At 34.4% G+C, this 25,622-nt stretch overlaps 1 protein-coding gene across 1 annotated transcript in view; it reads left to right on the top strand.

The window, feature by feature from the left end:
• The window catches only part of LOC145668761 (rho-related GTP-binding protein RhoE-like), a 281,380-nt gene that overhangs the window by 153,820 nt on the left and 101,938 nt on the right, over positions 1-25,622 (top strand). Inside the window, exon 2 of the mRNA XM_081736910.1 lies at positions 19,031-19,118. Coding sequence (XP_081593036.1) covers positions 19,031-19,118 — 88 coding nt within the window. The remainder of the gene's footprint in view (positions 1-19,030; positions 19,119-25,622) is intronic.

The raw sequence follows: 25,622 nt of genomic DNA, 5'->3' as shown, positions 1-25,622 counted from the left end.
GAACCTTTTCCTTGGACGCTGAATTCATATCGCCGACGTAGTCTCTTATATTTGTATTTCTCTAAACAGATTAGTATTAAAACCGGAAGAAATTGTTGATGTTTACTACTTCCGGTTTTAATAGAGGAATAAAGTCAGAAATTAAAAAAAAACACATTCTTGCGATACTCAATCCATATTTAAAAAAACTGCTTGAGAGTTGTCGCTATTTATTTCATACTTCACTGTGGCGATAAGTGCTGAAACTGGAAATTATTAAATTTCACCATTTCCGGTTTAAGTATGAAAATTTTAACTAAGGAATCGGAATATATTCTTGCGGCTCTGAATCCATTTCTAATATCCATTTATTAGTTTATCTTACTATTTTTTGCTCTATAGTAATCACATTGAAAGCAGAAATGGTTAATGTCCACAGCATTGGTTTTATTAGGGGGTCAATGTATTAACTGAAACCAATTTCTGAATGATTAAAAAAAAAGTGCCTGTCACTATCTCTTACCAATTTTGGCAAATTTAGGTCTTGAAACTGAAAGTAGTAGTGAAATTTCTCCATTTCCGGTTTTAGTGTAGAAATGTGGGTGAAGATGGTATAGTTTCTTCAAATGCTGAATCGATTTTAAAAAACCGCTCGTCACTACGTATTACCACATTATTCTTATGGTAATCATCGTTGAAACCGGAAATTGTTAATTTGTACTACTTTCGGTTTGAATATTTGGGTTAACTAATAAAATGGATCATGTTCTTGGAACATTAAGTCAATTGTTTAGAACTGCTTTTCACTATTGCCTAACGTTTTTGTTTCTATGACAATGAAAGTTCAAACCGGAAGTTCTTAATTTCTACCACTTCTGGTTTAAATACAGGGTTAACGAAGTAGATGAAACCTATTTCTGCAACGCCGAATCGATTCCAGAAAACAGCTTCTTGTTGTCTCCTACAGTTTTTGCTCTATGAAGATCAATATTGAAACCGGAAGTAATAGTAAATGTTTTCTACTTCCGGTTTTAAATAAGTACAGGTTAAAATGATATCTTTCTTTGACTCACTGAATCGATCGCAAAAGAACCGCTTCTCGATATCCCTTATCATTTTGTTGAAAGGCGATGAACATTGAAACCGGAAATGGTTAATTTCTCCCACTTCCTCTTTGAATACATAGTTAACGGATGAGATTGATTCCTGGGACGTTGAATCAATTCCTAAAAACTGCTTGTCGATATATTTCACCGTTTTTGCTCTGGTATCTGTTAGATGGACATAAATTTTCTATAAGATGCTTATGTAAAGCATAGTTTGGAAGTCCTAATAATTCCAAATACGTCTACTTATATAGCTGAACAAAACAGAAATATTCGTAGAAAAAGACAGTAAATAATAAGATATTTTCGTTCGTACAACCCTCAACAATATTCACTAGTAAGTCCTATTTTAAGCTTACTCGTATTGAAACTAAAAGCCTGGCACTAAAACTCATGACGCGCTAATCGGAAGATGGCATACGTTCAGTTAAGAGTCTTCATCCCTGCGAAATTAAAATACCGCTAATTTTATAGTCATTATGTGATATCTTCAAATAGATAAAAGATAATCGAAATGTGGAACAAGAGCGCCCTAGACAATATTATTTTGCATGAGAAACCGTTATCACGACTCACTTATCTGCTTACGATTTCCAGCCATTTTGAAAATCGACATTTATTTTCGCGTTTCTAAACCGCTGAAAACGGAAAGCCGCTAGGTGACTTGTGATAACGGTACCTCATGCAAAATAATATTGTCTAGGGTGCTTTTGTTCCATATTTCAATTATCTTTTATCTATTTGAAGATATCACATAATGACTGTAAAATTAGCGGTATTTTAATTTCGCCGGGATGAAGACTCTAAAGATGGGTAGTGCAGCATGGACTCTAACGCCATTATTTTTAACCCTCTTGACCACAGTTCAACATTATAACTGGAATATAACTTGTTACAAAGTCAGAAGCTTCCATATAGTGCAATCCTCAACTAACGTTTTTTTTTTAATTCATTTTAATCTACCACCTTTTATATAAACCCGCATAGTCTTCAAACTCCTCCCCCCTCCCCACACATGCCTGCATTGTTCTTCGATGGTGGGTCAACACAATAATCTGTAAAGAACGCGAAATTTCGTGTGGACCTACTGAGAAGACAACTTTTTACGAATTAAAAGTGCTCCGAAAGTAGTTGCGTGTTATATGTCTATTTCAATTCAGTATGCAATTTTCTATAGAAATTAGTGTCTCTATGATTGTTTGATATTTGAACAGACCTTCATCAAACGGGAATTATAGATATGAAAAAAAAATGTTCGGACAAATAAAATTAGAATAAGTTTCTCAGTTTAACGTCCCACGATTATGCTCTTTAGGATAATGGAGACGATGATTAAGGCAAGTGAATGATGACGGAATAATTAATGGAATGAGAATATGGGAGAATCCTGAGAAAACCCACGGACACAATGTTGCATTCAGACATAAATAGGTGCTGCATAAAGAAATATGATATCGTGTAATGTCTTGCTTTAAGTGTATCTACTACAGAAGCAACAGTACAAGAAAATGAAAAATCATACACATAAAAGAAAACCGACTTTTCATTAGAACAGTAAAAAATGAGATTTTCTGTACATTGCTCAACAATACATCTGTAACCGCACTGCTTTTCAAAAGAGTTTGGTATTGTAATGGCTGAGATTATAATATTGCTAAAAGATATGTTGATTAGTTTCGCGTAAACGCAATATGTTGGTATATCCTTGTCAAATTGCACAAGAGTTCTTACTATCTGTAGCTTCTAGTCGGGTATCAAATCCTATAATGTAACTCGAACACCAAAAGCATGCACACCAAGCATTCGGCTAGTCGAAACCGCAAACTTACCCGTATTTACCAATGTGTGTGTTTTTGCTTCCCGATAAAAGAATATGCGCAGAATGTGGGCATATCTGATTGAAGCATGTGTACGGCTTTATTTGGCTCTCAGAGCGAGCGAGCGAGAGAAAGAGAGAGAGAGAGGGAGAGAGATCCCTGCGTGGAGATAACAAGAAAAAAATACAGATTTGAGAGAAGCAATAATATCTCTCAGATGAAATAATAGGATGAAATCCATTCTACACACAGTTCAGTGGTTTCTGGACTGTCCTAACAATGTTTCAGTCCAGCAACAGTATCGAATTCCTTTCCTGTCATATGGAAAATTCTAATTATTCATGTCAAGAGAAATAGTTAGAATTCCACTATGCTCCTCATTTGTTGTTAGTTCCGAAAAGAAACAACACAAAAACACATGTATATCCTATAAAAGATAGTCGTTAATATCAAAAGCAGAAAACCCCCAAAGATCAATATATTACATCTCATACTCATTTCGCTCTTGTATTGCCTACATGCGTATACAGTACGGATACATGATACAAATATCTTGCTTCATACACACAGGCGATGCAACAGCTGTATTTTATAAAGACCTACATACCATTTTACTAGGAACACACGTTCTTTTTCGAACAAAAAAAAAAAAAAAAAAGCTAGTTATTTGAGGATGTGAAACAGGCATATAGCTCATGGAATACCAACCAGTTAGTGTTTGTGCTTGTGTGTATGTTGAGTGTGGTTGGGGGAGGGGGAGGGTATGGGATCTAAATACTCTGAGTCACAGAATACCAAAAAGCTCCGATAGCTGTAAAACTGTGGGAAATACAACACAAACTACAGCTACTAGTACCACATAGAACAGCGTTTCCCAACCGGTGTGCCGCGGCACACTGGTGTGCCGCGAATGGGCCGCTGGTGTGCCGCGAAAAAATCGAAACAAATTATTAATTCTATACGAACCAAATTGCAAGACAGGGGAAAATGTATATTTATATTTCACATTACTATGAACCTCTACTATAAATCTACAATTTTAAATTTCATACTGTGTTACTTTTCTGTACATTTTTAATGTTGAAAAACGTATTTATCATTGCCATGACCATTATTACTTCTTTATTGCTGCAGACTATTTCGTAACTTGAAATTTTAACATATCATTCAATAAATTCAACAAAGCAAGCATGCATACAAATTACCTACATTTGTGTTTTAAAAGTAGAGGAGATTTTATTTGTTCGTTATTTAGTGATCTTCCCTTTTAGTTAGAGGTTAGATACAGTTTTCGAAAGAGAAAGTGGATTTTTAAAAACCCGAGTCCTATATTTCATTGCTATTGTTTTCTATTTTAAAATTAGAATGAAAAATAAGTATAATGATTTAGCACGGGGGAAAATCAGTGATCAAGCTTTCTTCTCTGTAAGAAGGAAATTAGTAATCACATTAAAATACCACGGTAATTAATTATATATATATATATATATATATATATATATATATATATATATATATATATATATATATATATATATATATATATGGGTGTGCCGCGAGAATTCAAGTTACACCTGTAGTGGCTGACATAGAATAACAGTGTTTCTCAAACTGTGGTCTGTCCTTAGGGTTCTCTTATATTGAACACTAGTCCATGAATGTCAGAAAATATAAAGTTCAAATAAAATGCGTTTATTATGAATTATAGTTTAGTATCTAAAACAAACATAGGTTATGCAAATGATAATTTAATAAGGTATGGCGAAACTGAAGCATAAATAATGACAAATTGTTGATTCACAAACATTGGACCAACGTATTTTTCAAATTTATTCTTAATAATTATTCTTAACAATTTCTTAGCATGTCGGCTACTTATTAGCCTACATAGCAAGGTCTGTCAACTGTGTTGTTAGGGACATGATCACAACGTAGTTGCCAGTTGAAAATAATGTCTAAAATAACATTAGTAGTACTTCTTCTTGGATTTTCTAAATATTCTTTCATTTTACAGCTATTTAAAAAAAAAAAAAGATAGAAAAGAATGAAAAATAAAAATAAATTGTTGCAAATTTTACGAAGGCGTAACCACAAGATAATAATGTGTACCATGTGCAACCTAAAAATTTCTGTTATTAGGAGTCCAAAGTTTGGAGGTCCAATAGTACTATACATTACGTTGATATAGTATCGAACGGGTGTTATTGTTCAGTAGAAAAGAACGATAGGTAATTTTTAAGTATTTTCATATACATTCTCACAAAAATGATACAACTAGATTGTTTTCATCAGTAAAGAAATAGTACAGATGATAAAGATCAAACCTTTCATATACATCAATTACTTCTCTGTTGAACAAATATAGTTTTATTAAGGAAGTATGGCCCGTGGTGGCTCAGTGCAGTGGTAGAGCGTTCACCTCTGGTGCTTGGGGTCCTTGATTCGATAGCAAGTGAGCTTTATGGTGGACAAACGCCATGTGTGTAGGTTTTCTCGGGGGTTCTCCCGTTTTCTCCCACTTTCATCATTCCGCCATTTCATTCATTTCTCTTTTAGCCTAACCGGCTTAACCGTGGGACGTAAAACATTAAGAAATTATACAAATGTGTGTCAAATTACGAAGTTTTGAGGGGGAGGGTTCGTACCCCGATGGACCCCCATGTGGGTTCATTCCTGGTGTGTACCCTTGATTGAAATTTATTTTGATGTGGTTAAATTTAGAAGGAGCTTAGTTAGTGTGTCTGCTACTAAAATTAACCACAGTTAAATAAGTCTGATCATGTAAGAAAAAAATAGAAAGAAAATAATTAAAAGAAGAGATAGAAAACGTTCTCCCCCCCCCCACACACACACACAAACTAAACTAGCTAACACACAAGGGCAGTTTCACGACGGCAAGATAGAAAGAAAGTAAGAAAATACGATAAGGGAAAGGAACAGCGTTTTCATCTGAAAAAAAAAGAAACTGAGAAAAATATAATAAAAAAAGACAGTCTGAAAAGAAGTTACTGGGTGAACGAGAGATGAGCTTGTGGGGTGAGGAAGGAGCCGAAAAGGGGGAGGGGAATCTTGTTGACGTAAAATGGCGGGAAAAGAAGAGTGACAAGTGAGAGAAACTGATCGTGACTTGAGAGTTATCATGTAAACTGACAGATGGCAGCAGCTGCGGGGAAGACGCGTTGCGATAGTGTTTTTTCCTCCTTTCTCTTCTTTCGTTGCTGTTCTTCGTAGCCGATGAGGAAGCGAGAAAAGATCAAAAATAAAAAAAAGCAAGCAAGCGTTCAAAGAGCACTAAATAAGAAAGAAAAAAATATTCTTTTTTCTAAGGGAAACGGGGTAGATAGCTTCAAAGAGGTCTAGTCTTGTTTAATAACAGAAGTTTTATGGAGAATTATATAAGATTTTTTTTTCGTTTACCAACACCACACCACCCTAAGAGAAAAATAACATTTTTACGTGAAGAAAATAAGTTAGTAGTTTGTTTATGTAAAACATTAAAAAACAGAAGATTTGGCGCCACCAGAGTTAGTGGTCCTCAGACATGAGAATATAAAACAGGTCTTATTGATATCCATCATGACACCATGGACATGCACATGCTCATCCGTTTCAAGTTAGACATAAATAAATAAAATTCCGTATTCAAACAAGAAGCCTCTGTACCCACATAGCACACGAAGTCCCTAGGACGTCCCACTTTGATCCCAACTATCCCATATAATTCCCAAAATTATTGGGACAATGAGTAGACATCTCATGGACGTCCTGCATTGGATGTCCTAAATGATTTTCACGTAGAATGTCCAAGGATGTCCCGGATGGGGCAGAAGATCCCAGGGAAAACCCATGCCGGACATACCTAGGACCATATTATCCCACGATTTACCAGTGGACATCCCTTTGAGGTCACGTTGAATATCCCATTTTGGATTTTCCAGTGGATTTTGGCTACATAATATATGAACACCTTGTATATTGAAAAAAATAGTTCTATGTACTTGTAAAGAACTAATCCAAAATCATTGAACGGAACTGACACGAAAAAACGTTTGTGGTCCAATATTAGGTATACAGTCCCGTACTGATCAGCTCACTGTATTTCATATCATTTATTTTTGTCAAACCGGTAGACCTAGTTTCTTTACTATTTGTTCTTAACGTCTTTTTTACTTATAACTTAAGCCCGGAATAGTCGAAGCAAATAAATCCATAAACTTGAATGTTCTAGTTGATCAATGCAGGGATGTATACCTACTTTTGGGCCACTCTGTATAGTTCATTTCAAAACATGACGTCCTCAGCACCAGGAGAATTCATCTGGAGGTATTACCCCAACATTGAATAAAGTTTGAAAGTCCGAAAAGTGATCCTTAGTTGAACACCTAATAAAATCTTACAGTTTTTATCTCCAACGGTAGTATAGCTTCCTTTAGAAGAAGATATATATTGAGGACTTTATGCTTTTGTAATAGACTTGTTCTTTCAATTGTATTAAACTAATTCTTAATACAGAGCTGACAGTGGCGTATTTAGGGAGGGAACTTCCGGGCTTAACCCCCCCCCCCCCGAAATCTTACTTACTATAGTAAAGTATATGAAATATCTTGCAGGATTTTCATATTTTTAGGCAAAGCCCTCCCCGAAAGTTAGCAAAGCCCCTCCCGAAACAAAATCGTAAATACGCCACTGAGAGCTGATAAGAAATGGAACTCCGTCCCTTGTGCAGAATAATTTTACGATATTATTAACGTGTAATGGGGGCACGGTGACTCAGTGGTAAAGCGCTTACCTCTGGTGCGTGAGGTCCTACTTCGATGCCCGGCCAAGTAAGTTTGTGGTGGACATCGTGTTCGTGAGTTTTCTAGGGATACTCCCGTTTCCTCCCACATGCTCATTCCACCAATTCTTCCATCATCATTCAGTTGCCTTAGTCATTCATCTCCCTTAGTCTAACGGACATATTCGTGAAACTGAAAGATTTCGTTATCGTTCAACGAAAATGAAATGGCCAAAGATGAGGCATATAATTACCAATCGATAGACCTTATTAGTGCTCAACATAATGATATGTGAGTGTAAAACCTTATGCGCAGTTTTCGAGAAAATGGACAAAAACAAATTTCTTTGTAAACCTAAAAATTGATGGTATGCAAGAACCATGCTACTTATTGTGGTGCGTGAAACTGATACTGAAATAGAGCTAATTCGTGGCTCAGCGGTTAGCATAGGCGCCTTTGGCGTGGAAGACCCGGGTTCGATTCCCGGTGAGAGCTCATGTGGTTCGGATTCCACGTTAATCAGTAGGTCCACAGCCTCGCTCCTGAACGGGACGTAAAACTCAAAATCAACTCAACTCAACTGATATTGAAATATATGTTTATTATGCTAATTTTATCAATTTAGAATGTATTATTTAAGTTGTTTATTATGTGGATTCCTTGAAATTATTAAGTTCTTTAATAGGTGGATTCCTATCAACTATTACTTAAGTTCTTTAGTATACACAGTATTTGTCCGTGACAATTATTACTTAATTTATGCAGTATGAGAACTCTTTGGGGGGGGGGGAGTCGTGGCTTCATGGCGCCGATATAAGACGATCCATCTCGAGCTCCGGTTTAATACAATCTTAATTTTATGCAAATGTTATTTTTTAGTTCTTTTTAGTGTGAAACAAATTTTAAATGAGTGTGGACATTTCTGACAACGATAATCTTATTATTTACAATGTTTATAGCTGTATAACAATTAGTTTATCACGGGCATTCTCGGACATGTCTGCGACATATTGCTTTATAACTTCGGTTATGGCCAAAACAATGTATAGTGTATATCAATTTGCTTAATTCAATTTTCTATTTATTATCAATCTCAAGTATAATAGTCAACATGGCCAATGGCTGCGGCATTTAATCTATATACAACGACAAATGTGGTTCTAGAACAAGAACTAGAGAATTCTTTGTAAGTATTACTTAAGTTTTTAACACATGGGTTCTAAGGAATTATTCTATTGCTTAAGTTCATTAATACGTGCATTCTTAGTAATTATTATTTAAGTGCTTTAGGATTCTTATTTCCTACTCGTAATTTTGAAGCTATCCCATCTCTTTTGTCCATTAGTCACGAGCTTTTCACTTCGTATACCATTCACAGTGTTCAGTGAGCACTTGCACCATCTTTGTTTTTACTGCATTGATTTATATGGGAAATTATTCATCGCTTTTCTTTCTGTGTGATTCTTCATATTTTAGTTTCATATTTTTCCGATTTCTTCTTCAGACATATTTAAGCGTTTCTCACTTCCTGACAATTATATTTTGCGATATGTAAATTTTAATGTATCTAAATCATTTCTAAATCACATATAATTTAAATAATTTCAAATTAATATGTAATGCAAATTCATTTTAAAAGATCAAGTGACGTTTTAACTAGGCTTGAAGAGAGGAAATAAATAAAACCAGTCAATGAAATTTCTAGTTAATATCAAAGAAAATAGTAAAATAATTCCTCATGTAAATTAAGGAATTAGAAAAAAAAATCCACAAGTCCTCAATATCGTTAAAGGACATGGGAAAGGAATTGATCAGCTCTGTTGGTTTAATGGTCTCATCTAATTTTACTAGGAAAGCGGGATAGAACCTGTCTTCAGACATATCATCCAGCGAGAAGTGAATTATAGAGTCTTAAGGATTCAACTATTGTGCAACAATGAATATGATAATAACTCTGAAATTGGAATGAAATATATATATGTTCATGAAATATATATATATTCATGAAATATGCATATATATATATATATATATATATATATATATATATATATATATATATATATATATATATATATATATATATATATATATATATATATTTTAAAAAGTTGAAATTCGGTCTGAATTAAATTCATCTATTTATTTAAGAACACAACATGCCTTCAGAGTCCAATTACAGTATTCTGTATAGTTTTCTAAAGTGGTTCAACAGTTCAGCTCCAAAATCATCTAATTTGCCTTACTGTACCTGTTATAAGAAGCACATATTTACCACATATGAGACTTTATTAGTACACTTGTCCTGGCTTTCTAACAGGAAAACAAATCAGTAGTTGCTAGCCTTGTTCTTAAGGAAGGAACCTGAAGTTTAATCTTGGTAGTTTTGAGCAGTCTATCTCATTGTTAATGATTTTGAATAAAAATAATGCATGAAGAAAATTTCCCCTTTGCTTAAGGGTTTCAAAATAAAAAATTCGCTACTAAGGTAGCAGCTGTTTCAAATTTGGGGTAGTGACCTGTGTGTTTATAAGTGAGATATCTTAAGAATTTAGTTTGTATCTTCTCTAACTGTTTTGGGTAAGTAACATGATTCGTGTTCCGTATTTGGCTGGTATATTCTAATTTCGATTGCACAAAAGATGTGTACAATGTCTTGAGCACATGCATCGTATTGAAGCCTCTCTACTTATTCTTACTACCAAACCTAAATTGGACCATTCTAAAATATTCTCGTAAACTCTCTGACTGAGAAAGAATCCTGGAAAAGTCTGAGTCAGGTTAGTCGGAATTCGACCTCGTAACATCCCAATTACGAAGCAAGATCGCAAATGTTTATCTATACGCTACATTTGGGGTAATTTTGGTTAGAATCTTGTCTCGTATAAGGTGAGGCATGAGGCAGTGATTCTGACTGGCTTTAAAGATATATATATATAAAATTTCTGCAGCTATGTTTTACAGGTGCTTTGAAAATCAGAGAATCTTACTATTCTTTTAAAACGCTTTACGTTTCCAAGGTTTCTGAGAATATGGCATTTAAAAGTCCGTCTTTGCATATGTACTTCCGTAAACCTATCATATTTCCAACTTTTATTCTTTTTCAAAAATCCCAGATACTAAATCAGTTAACATCTTGTAGTAGAAATAGTAAGTGAGGACATTCTGTGGAAACGAGATATCTTTGGCTTTCTCTGTAAAAAGAGTGCGGTAGGCTGTATTACTGATGAAGATTTATCTCATGATTTTTATCTGAAATGCTAAGGATGACCGTGAAGGAAGTTGGCAAATATAAAACTTACGTTGTTTTCGGGAAACGTAAAGAAGCGTAATCTCTCACTTAACGATCTAACAAGAACTCGTACGCTGTTATATTACGGTGAATCACTGTCAAATATGGCTAAGACGATTCATATTGAAATTACAGTTAAGCGCGAAAGCAGTAAATATTTGGTATTAAAACAGAATGATGAATGAATCCTTACTAGAATTGAAAATCACTTCTATCATTGTTATTTGTATCAGTCATTATTATTTTAGTAAAAAAAAAAGTACTTATTCCTCGTGTTTTGATTTTGTAATTTAACAGTGATTCGCCGCGATAGCAGCAATACGCCCTAATTTTAACAATGCAGTTTTTTCAAAAGCTGAATTGATTTTGAGTTTAACGTCTCTTTCAGCAGCGAGGCTATATGAGACGGAACCTACTGATTAACGTGGAATCCGAACCACATGAGCTTCCGCCGGGAATCGAACCCGGGTCTCCCACGCCAGCAGTTTTTTCAAGAAAGTGAAGGAAGGTGTAGGTTGATATTTCCCTGTATATTTTTTTTTCTATCTTCACCGGAAGGATATAATGGTACCTTGACTACAAGAGTAATTCGCTCCAGAAAGAGACTCGCATCAGAAAACACGCCGTCTCAATCGAATTTTTCTATTTATAATAATGAAGATCATATTAATGCGTTCCACACTTAAAAACAAATTAATATAAATTTCGTTTGCGTTATATTTTATGCAGACAAGAGTAATTCTCCTTACAAATAAATTACAAATACTGTATATGAATATACAAGAGAAATTAGTTTAATACACAGTATAAATTTTGTTTATTTAATGTGTATTTTTATTTAAAAAAAAAATAGTCTTTGCTCATTCGGCTAAGTTTTATCATTTACAGAAGAAACAAAATTTCTTACAAAACGTAGTTACAACTGGCAGTATTGCCATGCTCTAATATACAATAATATGTATATTTCGTTTTATACATAATATGTGAATTTTGTTTTATATCGCCTAACACCTATAGACATGCAAAGTACGAGAATTCAGTTTTAAAGCCAGGAAATCTATCATTTCTAGTTTTATACAGAAATAAACACGAAAATGAAACCTATTCTTAAAATACTGAATTCATATATACACAGATATGAGAATCATTCCTTATATTCCTTGCCCTTATCTCTTACCGAAATATATCCAATCTACTTCTTACTGATGTATACCTGGACCACTTGGATGCCAAGTAGCCTCAAAGACGCGGAAACAAGAAACCTGTATTGCATAAGCGGAAATCAATTTCCATCAATACAAGTTCACATATTTTTCTACATTATTACTAATGTTCCTACCTATGACAGGGATATTTTTTTGCACTTTTTAATATTCAGATACTGACTTACCTGCTATTTTAATTTTCCGACTTGCCTTCACCGTGTCTCGTAAGCTTTTGTAGTGCAATTATGTGGCCTACATCTCGTAGGCAGTAGGAAATGTATAAACCTTTTATCTCCACAGATGGTGATATCGTGGTCGCTGCTAATATAACATATCCCAGTATTATTTATATACGATATTACCAACTTTACCCTAAACAGTATATATTTATTCGAGCCAGGTAAACAAAAATTTTTGTGTAAAATATTAACAAAATGGCACTCAAGCACGTATTTATAATATTTTAAGAAACCATATGTTTTTTGAGCGTGTAATGTGGGTTATGTCACTACGGCATGGCTCACCCTCAGGTTCCAGATCGAGTAGAAGGCCTCTAGATATGAAGGTTAGCTGCGAATGTACTGAATAGGCAGTCGCAGACAGACGATAAGGAACGATCCTCCATCTTCGGGGTTTGGCGTGAGGCTAACAACCTCATCCTGTAAAAAAAGGCACTTGTTCAGAAACATTCACAGAAGCCTCGGGTGAGGACTGATAACTTGACACGATCTCAGCAAAAGAAAATAAATGTATGATTCGGAATGTGGTACATTAAAAGTCTTTATAGAGCAGGCGCGTTAAAATCCATAACGAATAAGTTAAACAAATACAGGATGGACTTTTTTTTTTTTTTTTTTTTTTAAGTAGTAGGAGTTCAGGAAGTTAGGTGGGAAGGAAATGGAATTGTGACGTCCGAAAATTTTACGTTCTATTACGGCGAAGCAGTTCATATGGACAAGATGGAAGAAAGTAGGAAGGCAATCGGAAAACAATCATTAGTAAGACCTAGGCACAGATGGGAGGACAATATAAAGATGAATCTCGCAGAAATAGGAATACAAAGTAGAAACTGGATCCAGTTGGCTAAGGATAGAAGTTAGTGAAGAGCTTTTGTAAACGCAGCATTGAATCTCCGGGTTCCATAGGCCATAGAGTTAACTAGTTAAATGTTTTTTTGAAAGACCTTGTGAACATTACTTACAATTTTAATTTTTAAAAAGAAGAATCATATCCCAAACGTAGTAATAGAAATCCTTAATCACCCTGTACAGTATCGTTTTCATTTGATAAAATGGAAACGATCGTTTATTGTTGTTATTATTAATATTATTATTCAGTACGCCATAATATATGCCAATGATGAAAAGTCATAATATGTCCAGAATGAAATGAGATTTTTGGTTGAAAATATTGCTCTCGCAGGCAAAACTGCCTTTAGCGTTAAATGAAGAAATTTCACAGCAAACACTCCAATAGAGAGATGTTGGAATGCTATAAAAGATGCTTTTATTATTTATTTTTGACGTGTGGCACTTCCAGTGATATCTAAGAGGTTCGTGAGAGGTCGCTGGCGTCGCATTGTCGCTATTTTTTTTTTTTTCATAACCTTCTCTTGTTTTTCTCATAGCGAGAGTTATGATGGCTAACATTCCACAGCTTTAATTGAATGGAAACGCCCAATAATACAAGAAAAGAATAGAAGAGCTGTTTTTTTTTCTTTTTATCATGCTATGATTTTCAAAAATTTTACCTTCTGAAACTAATTGTTTCTCGAAAATAATTATCTTTGAATAAAATAAAAGATCTCATTGGAAATTCGAAAATAAACACGTTTTGCATGTTAAATGTACCAGTAACTTATAAACTGCTTTTATTTATGAATATGCTTGTTAGTGTAAACAAATTTTAACGGAATATATACAAAATTGTTATTGTAGATTATTCCCAACCACTGACATTGAAAATATAGGGTATAATATATAAGCCTATTATATTATATAGGGTTGAGCATTTTTGAATACCCAATTTGAAAATAATGTACAATACCTGCCCCTAGAGACGATGCAACTCTAATCTTTTTTGCTTCACTTGTCCATTTACATTACATACATGCCACGTCAGGAGCGCACTCAGAAATTTTTGTTGGGAGGAGTCCTAAGTCTGAGGGGGTTCAATACTCCAATACACTACGTCTATATAGTATTGAGCCGTGTTATTTTACACCCTAAAAGACTATAAGTAATTGTCAAGTATTACCACCTACATTCTCAGGGAAAGTGATAGAACTATAGTACGTAAGGTATAACGTTGTTGGCTTCCCGCGAAAAGTTGTAGTGACGTTTACGCGGAGTTGCCAGCTTATGGTTACTCGTGGCTCGCTGAGCGCAGTAGATGCAGTTGAAACTGTGCGCGAAAATAGGAACTGAATGACCTTGCGATGAGTAAGTTAGGCAAATCTAAAGGGTGGTGATTGGCTATCCTCTTACCACACCTTCTGGACTTTAGATTGTTTTTACAAGAAAATAAAGAGTACAAATAAAGTGTAAAATAAAATTGTCTACATCAATCAGTTCTCTCCTAGCCAAGTATAGCTTTATTAAGAAAGTGTATGTATGTCGAATTATGAAGGTTTCTAGGGGGTCCGTATGCGTACCCGGTGGACCCCTTCGCGTGGGTGCACACGTGTGCCACGTAGATCTTACTACTGTGCCTTCTGTGCATTTGGTGCACGTATTTATGAAAAAATAATTCTGGCAAATGACAACATCAGTTAGCAGTATACTGCACAGGATGATTATTAATACTTTACATGACACATTAAGGACATCCAGGGTTATGTTCTTAATTTCTTCTCTGATTTGTTCCATCAGCTCTTCCATACTTCCCACTCTGTTTGCACACATCCTATTCTTAAAGTATTTAAGTCTGCGACACTTAGATCGGGGGATTTGGCAGGCCACTGAATGTCACCAAAAAGTGAAATGATGTTACCGGGAAACAATTTCCGTAATATTTTCATGCTGTGTCGGTACGTGTGGTAACTGACCGTATCCTGTTGGTAGTCAAGATCACAAAGCTATCATCCGTTCACACAATGTAGCCAACTCTTAGTTTAAGAAAACGAGAAATCTCAATTTGCCAGATATTAGTGTTAGTGTTTCACAAATTACTATATCGATTGCTCACAAAGCATACTAATAAATATTACGTTGTGTGTATGTAAATGGACATGCGTAGCAAACACGATAAAATAAAATATTTAGAGTCTCTAGGGCCGGATATGTTACTTTCAAAATGAGTAAGGAAAATGTTCACCTTGTATTATTAGTGGCGTATTTAAGAGGAGGCTTCCGGGCTTAAGCCCCCCTGAATTCTTACTTATTATAGTAAAGTATATGAAATATCTTTCAGAATTTTCACATTTCCAGGCAAAGCCTCCCCGAAAGTTAGCAAAGCCCCCCAAAACAAAATCGTAAATACGCCACTGTGTATTATGATCGTAGTATCTAAACATGTTACAGTGCGAAGTGAGCAGTCACGTCTTCATGAGTCTCTAGAGGAAGCTTAATCTGCCAATAATGGAATATAAGTCCCTTAATCGGCAGCATAATGATTTTTTTTTTTTTAAAATTCAGATGTAGTATAGCAGTATGATAAAAATTGAAAATTATTTCTTCCTTCCGGTTAAATGACAAGTGTTAATATGCTATCTTTCTTTAAAGAGCTTAAGACATGAATTTTCAAGCATAAAAGTTCACATTGAAGCTTTAGTGATCATAAGTACCTAGTTGATGTAATTCGCATTTGCATATCTTCGAATCTACTGGAGATACTCGACTTCCCGTTCGCATTCGGTTCCACTGGAGGCGCAGCTGTGGTGAATTCCATATTAAAATTAATGTACCCTTTTAGTACTTATATATATATATATATATATATATATATATATATATATATATATATATATATATATATATATATATAATTATACAGGGTACATTAATATATATTTTATGGAGCTGTTGAAACCAAGCAAATTTAAGCGAACAGCAATGATGAAATAAAACGATTAAAAAAAAAAACAGCAGCGTTATATTTGGAATATAGACAACTTAATTTTTGACAGGTATTTAGGAATTTTATAGCCATACTAAACAAATGTACTTTGTGTTCAAATCCGTCAATGTGTGTTTTGTGAGCTTTTTCTGTGTAGGAGAAAGCTTAGGAGAATACAAATCAAAGAGAAGGGAAATATAGAAATATTTACGTTGTACAAAATCCGTCAATCAACAAAGCAATAATATATAATGTATAGAACTTGTTCTTTTTCAGCATTTCGTATGAACAGGCTGTTTTTTCCACCATTTAATTAGGGGAAATATAATGAAATGTCATAATTTGTCGTAAGAGCTGTTATTTTTCTGCTTCCAAATACCCTTTTATTAAGGCATTTGAAATAACAACACAAGGATTTGTTGGCATTCAATTGTGATGCTTTCAAAAACTGTTCCCCAAACCCTCATTAGTTGTAAAAAGACAATGCGTTGAAATCTAATTGTTGTTCTATGGCGGACATTAAAAGTGCTCTTTTGTTACATAAAACAGCCAATGTTGTTTTATTGCTGAAGGAAAATCTGGTGAAGATATATCCGTGTTCGTTTGTTTTTACGGTGCATAGGCAATGCATAGTACAAACTATATATATATATATGCTGTGGATTTTTGTTCCGTTGTTAGTACCCCTTTTAGCGATTTGTTTTAAGTAACAATACGAAATGATTAAATTGCTTTCTTTCTTTTTTTTTTTATTGTTGCGTTCCATTGTTACATGTAGACATACTTGTGAAGTGTACTTACTGTACGAGCAGAAATGAAATATTTAAAGAAAGTTGATCGAATGGAGGAAATTTAAAGAGAAGTGTATCAGTGCTGCACATTTTAAATATTTCATTTTTATTTGTTACAATCTTAATTTTTAACATTTTTGCTATTTTTTTAATGTCTTGATTTGTGTTATAACAAAGTTTATTGTAAGAAAATACCTACATCTCAGAATCCCTGAAATTTAGAGACATAAAATTTGATATTTGGACTTTTAATTTAAAATAATTAAACGCATATTTCATATACATATCTTATGCGCATTCAACTCATAATACTTGATTTAGAAGGGAAGAAAAAAGTGATTGTTCACCAAGATGCCTATACCAGGTGTTCGCGTTTCGTGCGAGATATTAATTCAGTGATCCCATCCTGAAACGCTACAAAGTCCCATCTTAAGAGTCAGAAATTCGGATTTTTCTCTTCAATTTCTCACGGTCTACACGAATTTCAATATTTATAAATATGAAAAGTGAAGCTACTGTATGTCAGTCACTTTCTTCAATATATATGTGAGAATTCAGACCTTCTATCTTAATCAAACAATTTATGAATAAGTAATTAAGATACAGAATTGAAAAGCTTAACGGACACGTATTTTGTTGTTAGAAACTAGTATTTGCAGCACACATTTGAGTAGTAATCTTCAATGGAACGTAATGAAACTAAATAAGACAAACTTCATTCTTCCAGTAATTTTTTGAGGAACGCTGTGGAAGATGGTTGTCTCCCGTTTGGTGTTTTTGTTAACTTGTTAACCAGAGTTGTTAATAAGTTTCATGGTGCTTTTTTTTAAAAGATTGTTAAGTTACTGTATAAATTACAAAGAGCTGTTTCTTCCACCGTTGGTTTCGGAGGGAAAGGTTTCTGAAATCTTACAGTGAAATAAATAACGCTGAATATCTCTCATTGATTTCCCTGTATGGGGTTCTTCGTGAGCCCATGTGCTCATTACGATCCGTTCCTCCATGGTGTTAGTGGACTCATTAGCCTTTGATTTAGATGTTAATCAGCACCTGCAATAATAAGAAACAACAATTCATTAACATCTCTGTAATACATAGGGGTAAGTGACTTCTTGATCACTCTGTATCCTAAGTAAGAAGTCCAAATACCAAATTTCATGTCTCCAACCTTTAGATATTCCGACATATGTATATCTCATTATAATGTTTGCAACCCTCGCCCCTCTTTTCTTCTCTTTTAGAACAAATATTTAAAAACACTGAAACACATATTCAATTATTATAAATTCAAAAGTCCAAATACAAAATTTCATGCCTGTAACGTTAAGGAATTCCAAGATTTAGTAATCTTATAGTAATTTTAATCCCCACCCCTTTTTCATGGCTATCCCATATTCTCCCCGTCTAGGTCAAATATTTAAAAGAAACCATTGAAACAATTTTTTAAGTATTTTAAATGATAATTCTGTATATCAAAATTTCATGTCTCTAACCGTAAGAGATTTCCGAGATACAGACAACTTATAATTATTACAATATCTACCCCTCTTTCTTTCTCACCTCTTTTCTTCCCTTCTAGGTAAAAAAAAAAAAAAAAAAAAAAAAAAAAAACCGCTGAAACTCGTATCTTATTATTTTAAATCAGAAGTTCATATATCAGATTTCAAGTCGCTAACCTCATGAATTCGGATATATGGACATTTTACTATAATAATTCCCACCCTTATTTTCCCCCTTCTCCGTCAAATTTCCAAAAATCCTTCTTTACTGGTACCTTACGTCACAAATTCTAGGCACTGTCAAGATTCAAGTTTCTAGCTTAAGTGGTTTTGGCCTGAGCAATGATCAGTCAGTCAGTCACTGACTCAGGATGTCTTAGTTTGTATATAGAGAAATCGTAAATAAACAAATAAATAAACGTAGAAATAAGTTTAACTATATATAAGTTAGACTGAGACTAAAAGTATTTAAAATTAACTGGCGTATTTCTTGTTTTTATTTTTCAGATCTATACGCCGACGGGTTTCGAAAAATATACGACAACTTACAACGTATCGGATTATAGAATACACTTCGTTGTTTGGGACACTTCAGGTAAGAAATATACCATCACAATTATTTTTTTTTATTTTACTTGCTTTTAATCAAATCTTTGAACATAATTTCATGCATCTCCATACTAACATAAAACTGCAATATCGTACAAATACGTAAAGCCAATGGCAATACAACATTTTCTCATAATTTTCGCTGTTTTTCGTTTTAGTGTAAAATGTACTCGACATCTCCACTAACTACTTGATCTCTGCATCTGTACTAACTATATAGAATATTCCGTTATGCAACCAAAAGTGCTCTGAAGTTGGCATGTTCAGTATAACATCCAGGGGATATTCGTGATTATAATATAAATAATTTGTTTCTCAACATAAAACTATGGTAATCAAGAAGTGATTGAGAGATCCGTGAAAACTAAGTGGTAGAGCGCTCACTTTTGGTGCGTGGGGTCTCTGGTTCGAATCTAGCTTTCGCCAAGTAAGCTTTGTGGAGCACAAATACCATATGCGTAGATTTTCTTGGTGGTCTCTCGTTTCCTCCGACTTGTTTCATAATTCTTCTGTCATCAATTACTTATCACAGTCTCTTCTAGTCTTCGAGTGTAATCGTGGGACATTCAACAAAGAAATTATTATGAGAACTTAAAAAAAAAATAATAACCTTAAATTTTTTTAAACCAATACTTTAAATAATACATTAAAAAGGAGAAAATAATTTGTTTGGTGGGGGAAAATGAAGAAATTGCCGTAATATTGAAAGCACTGGGCACGATTCAAAATGAAATCTTTAAGTTTTACGTCTCACGGTTATGCCAGCTAGGGTAAAGAAGACGATGATGATAAATGAATGAAATGGTGGAATGAAGAAAGGGGAGGAAACAGGATAACCAGAGAAACCCATGCACACGGTGTTTGTCCACTACAAAGTTTACTTGGCGCTAGCTACGATCGAACCAAGGACGCTATGCACCAGAGGTAAACGATATACCACTGATCCACCCGCCCAGGACACGATTTCATGTGTATGTGACATCCCTAATATGCAACCCAAACTTTAACCTACATCATTAGGCAGAGCACCCAATACTTTTTAGTCTTATTGCAGTTTCTTCATTATAACCGCCAAAGAAATGATTTTCTGCTTTTTAGTGCATTTTTTATCGTCATTGTTGTTTTATTGGGGACGAGAAAGAACTGAATTATTTATATTGCATACTGATTAACTATCCGTGTATGTAATTCATCTGAGGGTTGACAGATTTGGTTACCAATATATGTCATTCAGTCACATTGCTATCGTAATTTCAGCGATCAGAGCTATATATATATATATATATATATATATATATATATATATATATATATATATATATATATATATATATATATATATATATATATATATATTCATTTTAAGCCTTTTCAACAGATACAAGAGATGCGTGTAAACTTGAGGCACATACTCTGTTTTTGATTTATAATTTTGACAATAAACTTAAATATTTTGAAGTAATTCCTGGTAATTATTCAGAAGTAAATGCCATTGGTATGGATGAATGATGTAGCAGGAGATCTTCTCACATGGTTTGCCTAATATTGTAAGGGGCCTTAACTTATTACTAAAGACTTCAGTAAGAGTAGCAGCGTTTGGCTATATTGAAAGTAACGGAATGGAATGGAACCAACGTGTCGTTTATGTGCAGTTAGGTTGCATATAAAATTGGAAGTAACTGTGGTTATGGCTTAATAACTCTTGAACCACCCGACTGATCTCGATCAAATTTTCCAAATAGATGAGCTTCGAGTCTGAAATTGTTTTTATCATTTCACTTTAACGGTGCAGTTTAGTGGAGGGGAAGGGGGAGATATATAAAAATGATCGAAAATGACCGAAAATATCGTCTATCAGAGAGCGCTTTAGTAATAGTAAAAAATGACTGACTAACGGAACATATTAATTTTTTAAATTTTAGCGATAATTGACGCTAGTTATATATATATATATATATATATATATATATATATATATATATATATATATATATATATATATATATATATATATATATATATATATATATATATATATATATATATAATACCTTCATGGGACTTTAGATTGTCCATTTCTTGGAAACAAATACATGAATCACCTCCATCAACAAATTAAATCCCTAACGTTTAATTCTCGAAACCCTGGCCAAAATTGACAGTGATTCATCAGGTATTTTTTGGGATATTTTTGCCTCCCGGACAGAGAGACACAGTAAATATAATACATGAAGGGGCTGTGGTAATAAAATGTGCCATGTACAATCTAGACTTCTAGATCTCCTGTACGGCATAAAGTTTATTTGTAAATTCTAAAATTTCATGACACACCTTATGAGGTTGCGCGACACACTTATTAAGAATCACTTTTCTACACCACACTATAGCTAGTATCAATTTCACAGGTCGGCGAATGGAAGAGCCTTAACTACAAGAAAGAAATCTCGAGGCAAATTTGACTCGAAGAATATATATATATATATATATATATATATATATATATATATATATATATATACAGTGGCGGATCCAGGATATGATCAAGGGAGGGGCTAAACCATAATTTGCCGTTTTATCCAGTGTAAAGCAGAATTGAAGCTCATTTTATCCAGTGTAAACCTGAGCGTCAAGGGGGAGGCTACAGCCCCTTAGCCCTCCCTTGGATATATATATATGAGAGAGTATAAGGTATTTCTTTGTTAATGTCAAGTTTTGACAAGCCTGTTCATATATACGTACTGGAATCAACTATTATAGAAAGAAAATAGCAGGCACTACGGTATTCTGTCAGTCAGACTATATACCTAGGTATGGTGTAGATAACAGTGAAAGAGTATCTGAAGAATCCCACATTGTTAGTAACACCACGTAGTAATAAAACTTTTGTACGTTTTTTTTTTTTTTTAATTCCTGCTTCCGTAAGATTTTTGTATTTCTTTTCCCAAAAGAAGTAGTTGATGTGTTTCTTATCTACGTTCCTTCCTTTTTTTCTTCCTCTGTACAGAAAGAAATATTACTTCGTCTCACAAGATATGAACAACGCAGTAGCTGTCATGAGCACTGTCTAGCGTATAGAGTGCAGCAGCAGCAGATTTGACTGTGTTCCCTTAAGAAAGGCAGAAAGAGGAACGAGACGACGAAACGAGGAAATGTTCATGCATTTTCAGGGGAACAAATTACCCCTGTGACTGATCTGACAAGAAAAGAATCACAGTAGAAATCCCTAAGTCATTCAAAAACTCAAGAGTGGAAAGAGGTGACTGGAAATTGCTTTCGCGACCCAAAAGAACTTGAATTGATGGAGCGGATCAAATTTGGCAACCGCGCCCTTTTAAACATTGTGGAAGTCTTTTGGCTTAGAAAACATGACCTTTCTTTTTCCTCTGATGGCTTTTCTTTTATTTTCGTTTTATCTCTTTTCTTTTTTTTTTTTTACAGTTACAATTCCTAGTAGTCGTCATCAGCTTCCGGTATATATAACGCCTCGGCACACCATCAACACCATGGATCGTCAACAATTCGATTGTGCGCCATTTTCTTTTCCTCTCTACCTGCGACAGGTCTTTTTCAAGCCATCTTGTCTGAGAAGAGGAAGAATACTTTGTGCGACGACGTTCGAAGAAGAGATTTTTATCTAAAGTGCCTCGCAGACGTTGTCACCTATTTTCTGTTTTGTGCTATTCTATTTTCTTCCTATACCGTATCGATGCAAAACATCCAACACAATTTTCACAGAACAATAAAATTTTTCGCTACTATACCTATAAAGGGAAAGAACATATACACGAACAGAGTATATATATATATATATATATATGCTAGCCTATGCTAACCCGGAAATTCAATGCCACGTTCACAAAAGCTTTCCACTGACTTCTACCTTTAGCCAATTGGATCCAGTTTCTACTTTGTATTCCTATTTCTGCGAGATTCATCTTAATTTTGTTTTCCCATCTGCACCTAGGTCTTCCTAGTGGTCTTTTTTCGATTTGATTTCCAGTTAAAACTTTGAAAGCGTGTACCTACTTTCTTCCATTCTGGCTACATGACTTGACCACCTGAGTCTCCTAGACTTTATTATATTAACAATATTATGTAGTTCTTATGTATAAATTATGTAGTTCTTCGTTATGAAGTTTCCGCCATTCCTCATTCCCGTTCCTCTTGGGTTCGAATATTCGTCTCAGGATTTTATTCTTAAATAGTTCATGCTATATGCACATTTGCACTACTTGTGTAATTTCCTTTAAAAAGTTAATAATTGTTCCTTCCACCAATAATGTGTGTCTGACAAGCAGAAGTTTCACAACTGACAAACACAGTGGCTCTGACGTGTGTTGACAATTTGACACGTATTTTTCTTTATGAGTAGTTTCATGTGTGAAGTACAGAAAACCAATAATGTTAACTGTGATCCACTTCAAATAGTTCACTTCACCTCCTGTTACTCATCATCATCATTATCATAGGTATTCTGCCATTATTGACAGGTCACTTGCCGCAACTGAGAAGCTTCCATGTTCCACTGTCTTCAACTTATTTCTTCGTCTTCACATATGATTTTGTGTTTTAATACCGTCCATCAATTGTAGCATCCTTCTACACTTCCGTCTCTCTTCTGCCACCATACCCTCTAGCACGTCCCTTATGATACAGTTCCTTCGTAGCCAATGTCATAACCACTTTTTCTTCCTCGTTTTCAAAATACCTAAAATTGTTCTTTTCTCTCTCACGATTTCTAAAATCCTCTCATTCGTTTTCTACTAGACCCAGCTTATTCTCTCCATTCTTTTTCACAACACATTTCGAATGCTTCCAGTCAGTTTAAATCATTTTTGCGTACCAGACGAAGTATTTTGTGGATCTTTTTCTCAACTCTTTATTCAATTTCCATCAAAATAGACTTTTCTTCCTCCTAAAGATTTCTTTCGCTATTCCTATCCTTGCTTTTATTTCACGGTCGCACTTCATATCATCACCAATAATACTACCGAAGTATCGAAAACTAGTCACCTGTCTTACTTTCTCCCCTCCTTCTATATTTGACACCGGCTGCTTTGTTCCAATCACCATGCTTTTGTCTTTGTAACATTTATTTTCCTTTGTTCTAACATTCAAGGGAGAGAGGAATTACACCCTCCTGTCCTACCCAAATGACGCCCCTAGAACATTTGCTTGCAATTACTGAAAATAAATGAAATTAATTATTGAATAACACTCATTTCTGTCAGTAGTTTTTAGAGCTGTGCGCCCGCATAACAGACTTTGTGAAGCACAAAACTTACTGCTGTGATCGACAGTTTCCACAGATTTCACAAGGAGCATCTTCCTAGATGCAGTCTTTGAAAGAAAGAATGCAAATAAGGGGATTTATGAAGCTATGGGAACATTTTGTGACATTTTTTAATTCAGGTTCTAAAAAAGTATTTCAGAACGAACGAATGAAAGAGACTGTTTTAGAGCTATAAACCTTGTAAACCTGGTTTCTGTTTTCCCCGTCTGAGTGGAAAGAATATATTACGTCACACACTGCTTTAGACAAGGAGAGGTGAAGGAGGGGGTGAGTTGGATTGAATACCAGAAATAAGTAGTCGATGGAGACGTGCGTTTCTGAATGCATAAGCAAATTAATTTGAACTTAAAATTTTTGTAACGATTTCTAAGCCGCGAATAGTACCGCAATTGTCCAGTATCTCAAACTCTCAACACGGTCACACCCCAAAGGTCCTGTTCCGGTTAAACATCCTTCAGTATAAAATCAAAATCGATTACTCTTGTTATCGAAGACAAGTTACACGTATTTACACATTACTGAACTTAAATAAATAAAAGTTCTATCTATTTAAGTTTCCTCACTTCATGCATTCTCTCATCCCTTTACTTTGTATATATGTTGTGTATTTTCTTATGTTTTCTGTTATCTTCAGAAAACTGCTGCTACTGGTGTTTCTGAAGGCAAACCAGGGTTAGAGAAGAGATGGGGAAAGATGTAAGGATCGGAAGAAGCAAAAAAAAGAAAGAAAAGAAAAAAAGAAAAAAGAAAAAGAAAAAGAGTTAAGCAAAACGGAAAAATGGAGGAAAGGAAAAACTCTTGAATGTATATATATATATATACGAGGAAGAGAAAAACATGGAAACATGGGGAGAGGACGTGATGGATAGTTCTTTCTGTTTATTTTTTGGGGTGAATCGTGTTTGCACGGTTAAGAATGGGAAAATCCTGAAGATCTAGTTACTGGCACGTGGGAGGCTGAAGGATATCAGTGCCAGTTTTGCCTTCAGAGTGGATGGGAAAATCAGCACGTCATCCCTCCTTCCTGAGCTTATCTCGTTTATAGCTGAACGTGTTCAAACGGAAGATAATTGGTTATGATAGGAGCATGGATAATGGATTACGTTTATTTAAAGAAAGATCTTGTAACAAATAGTGAAAAGTTTTTCTTTTCTTTTTTTTTTCTAGGGAAAAAGCGCTGGCTATATTAACATATGT

The sequence above is a fragment of the Thermobia domestica genome, chromosome 13 (genome assembly GCF_964235325.1).
Source record: "Thermobia domestica chromosome 13, izTheDome1.hap1.1, whole genome shotgun sequence".
NCBI lineage: Eukaryota > Metazoa > Arthropoda > Insecta > Zygentoma > Lepismatidae > Thermobia > Thermobia domestica.
The sequence above is the reverse complement of the archived record's forward strand: the minus strand, read 5'-3'. Positions and strand labels throughout refer to the sequence as shown.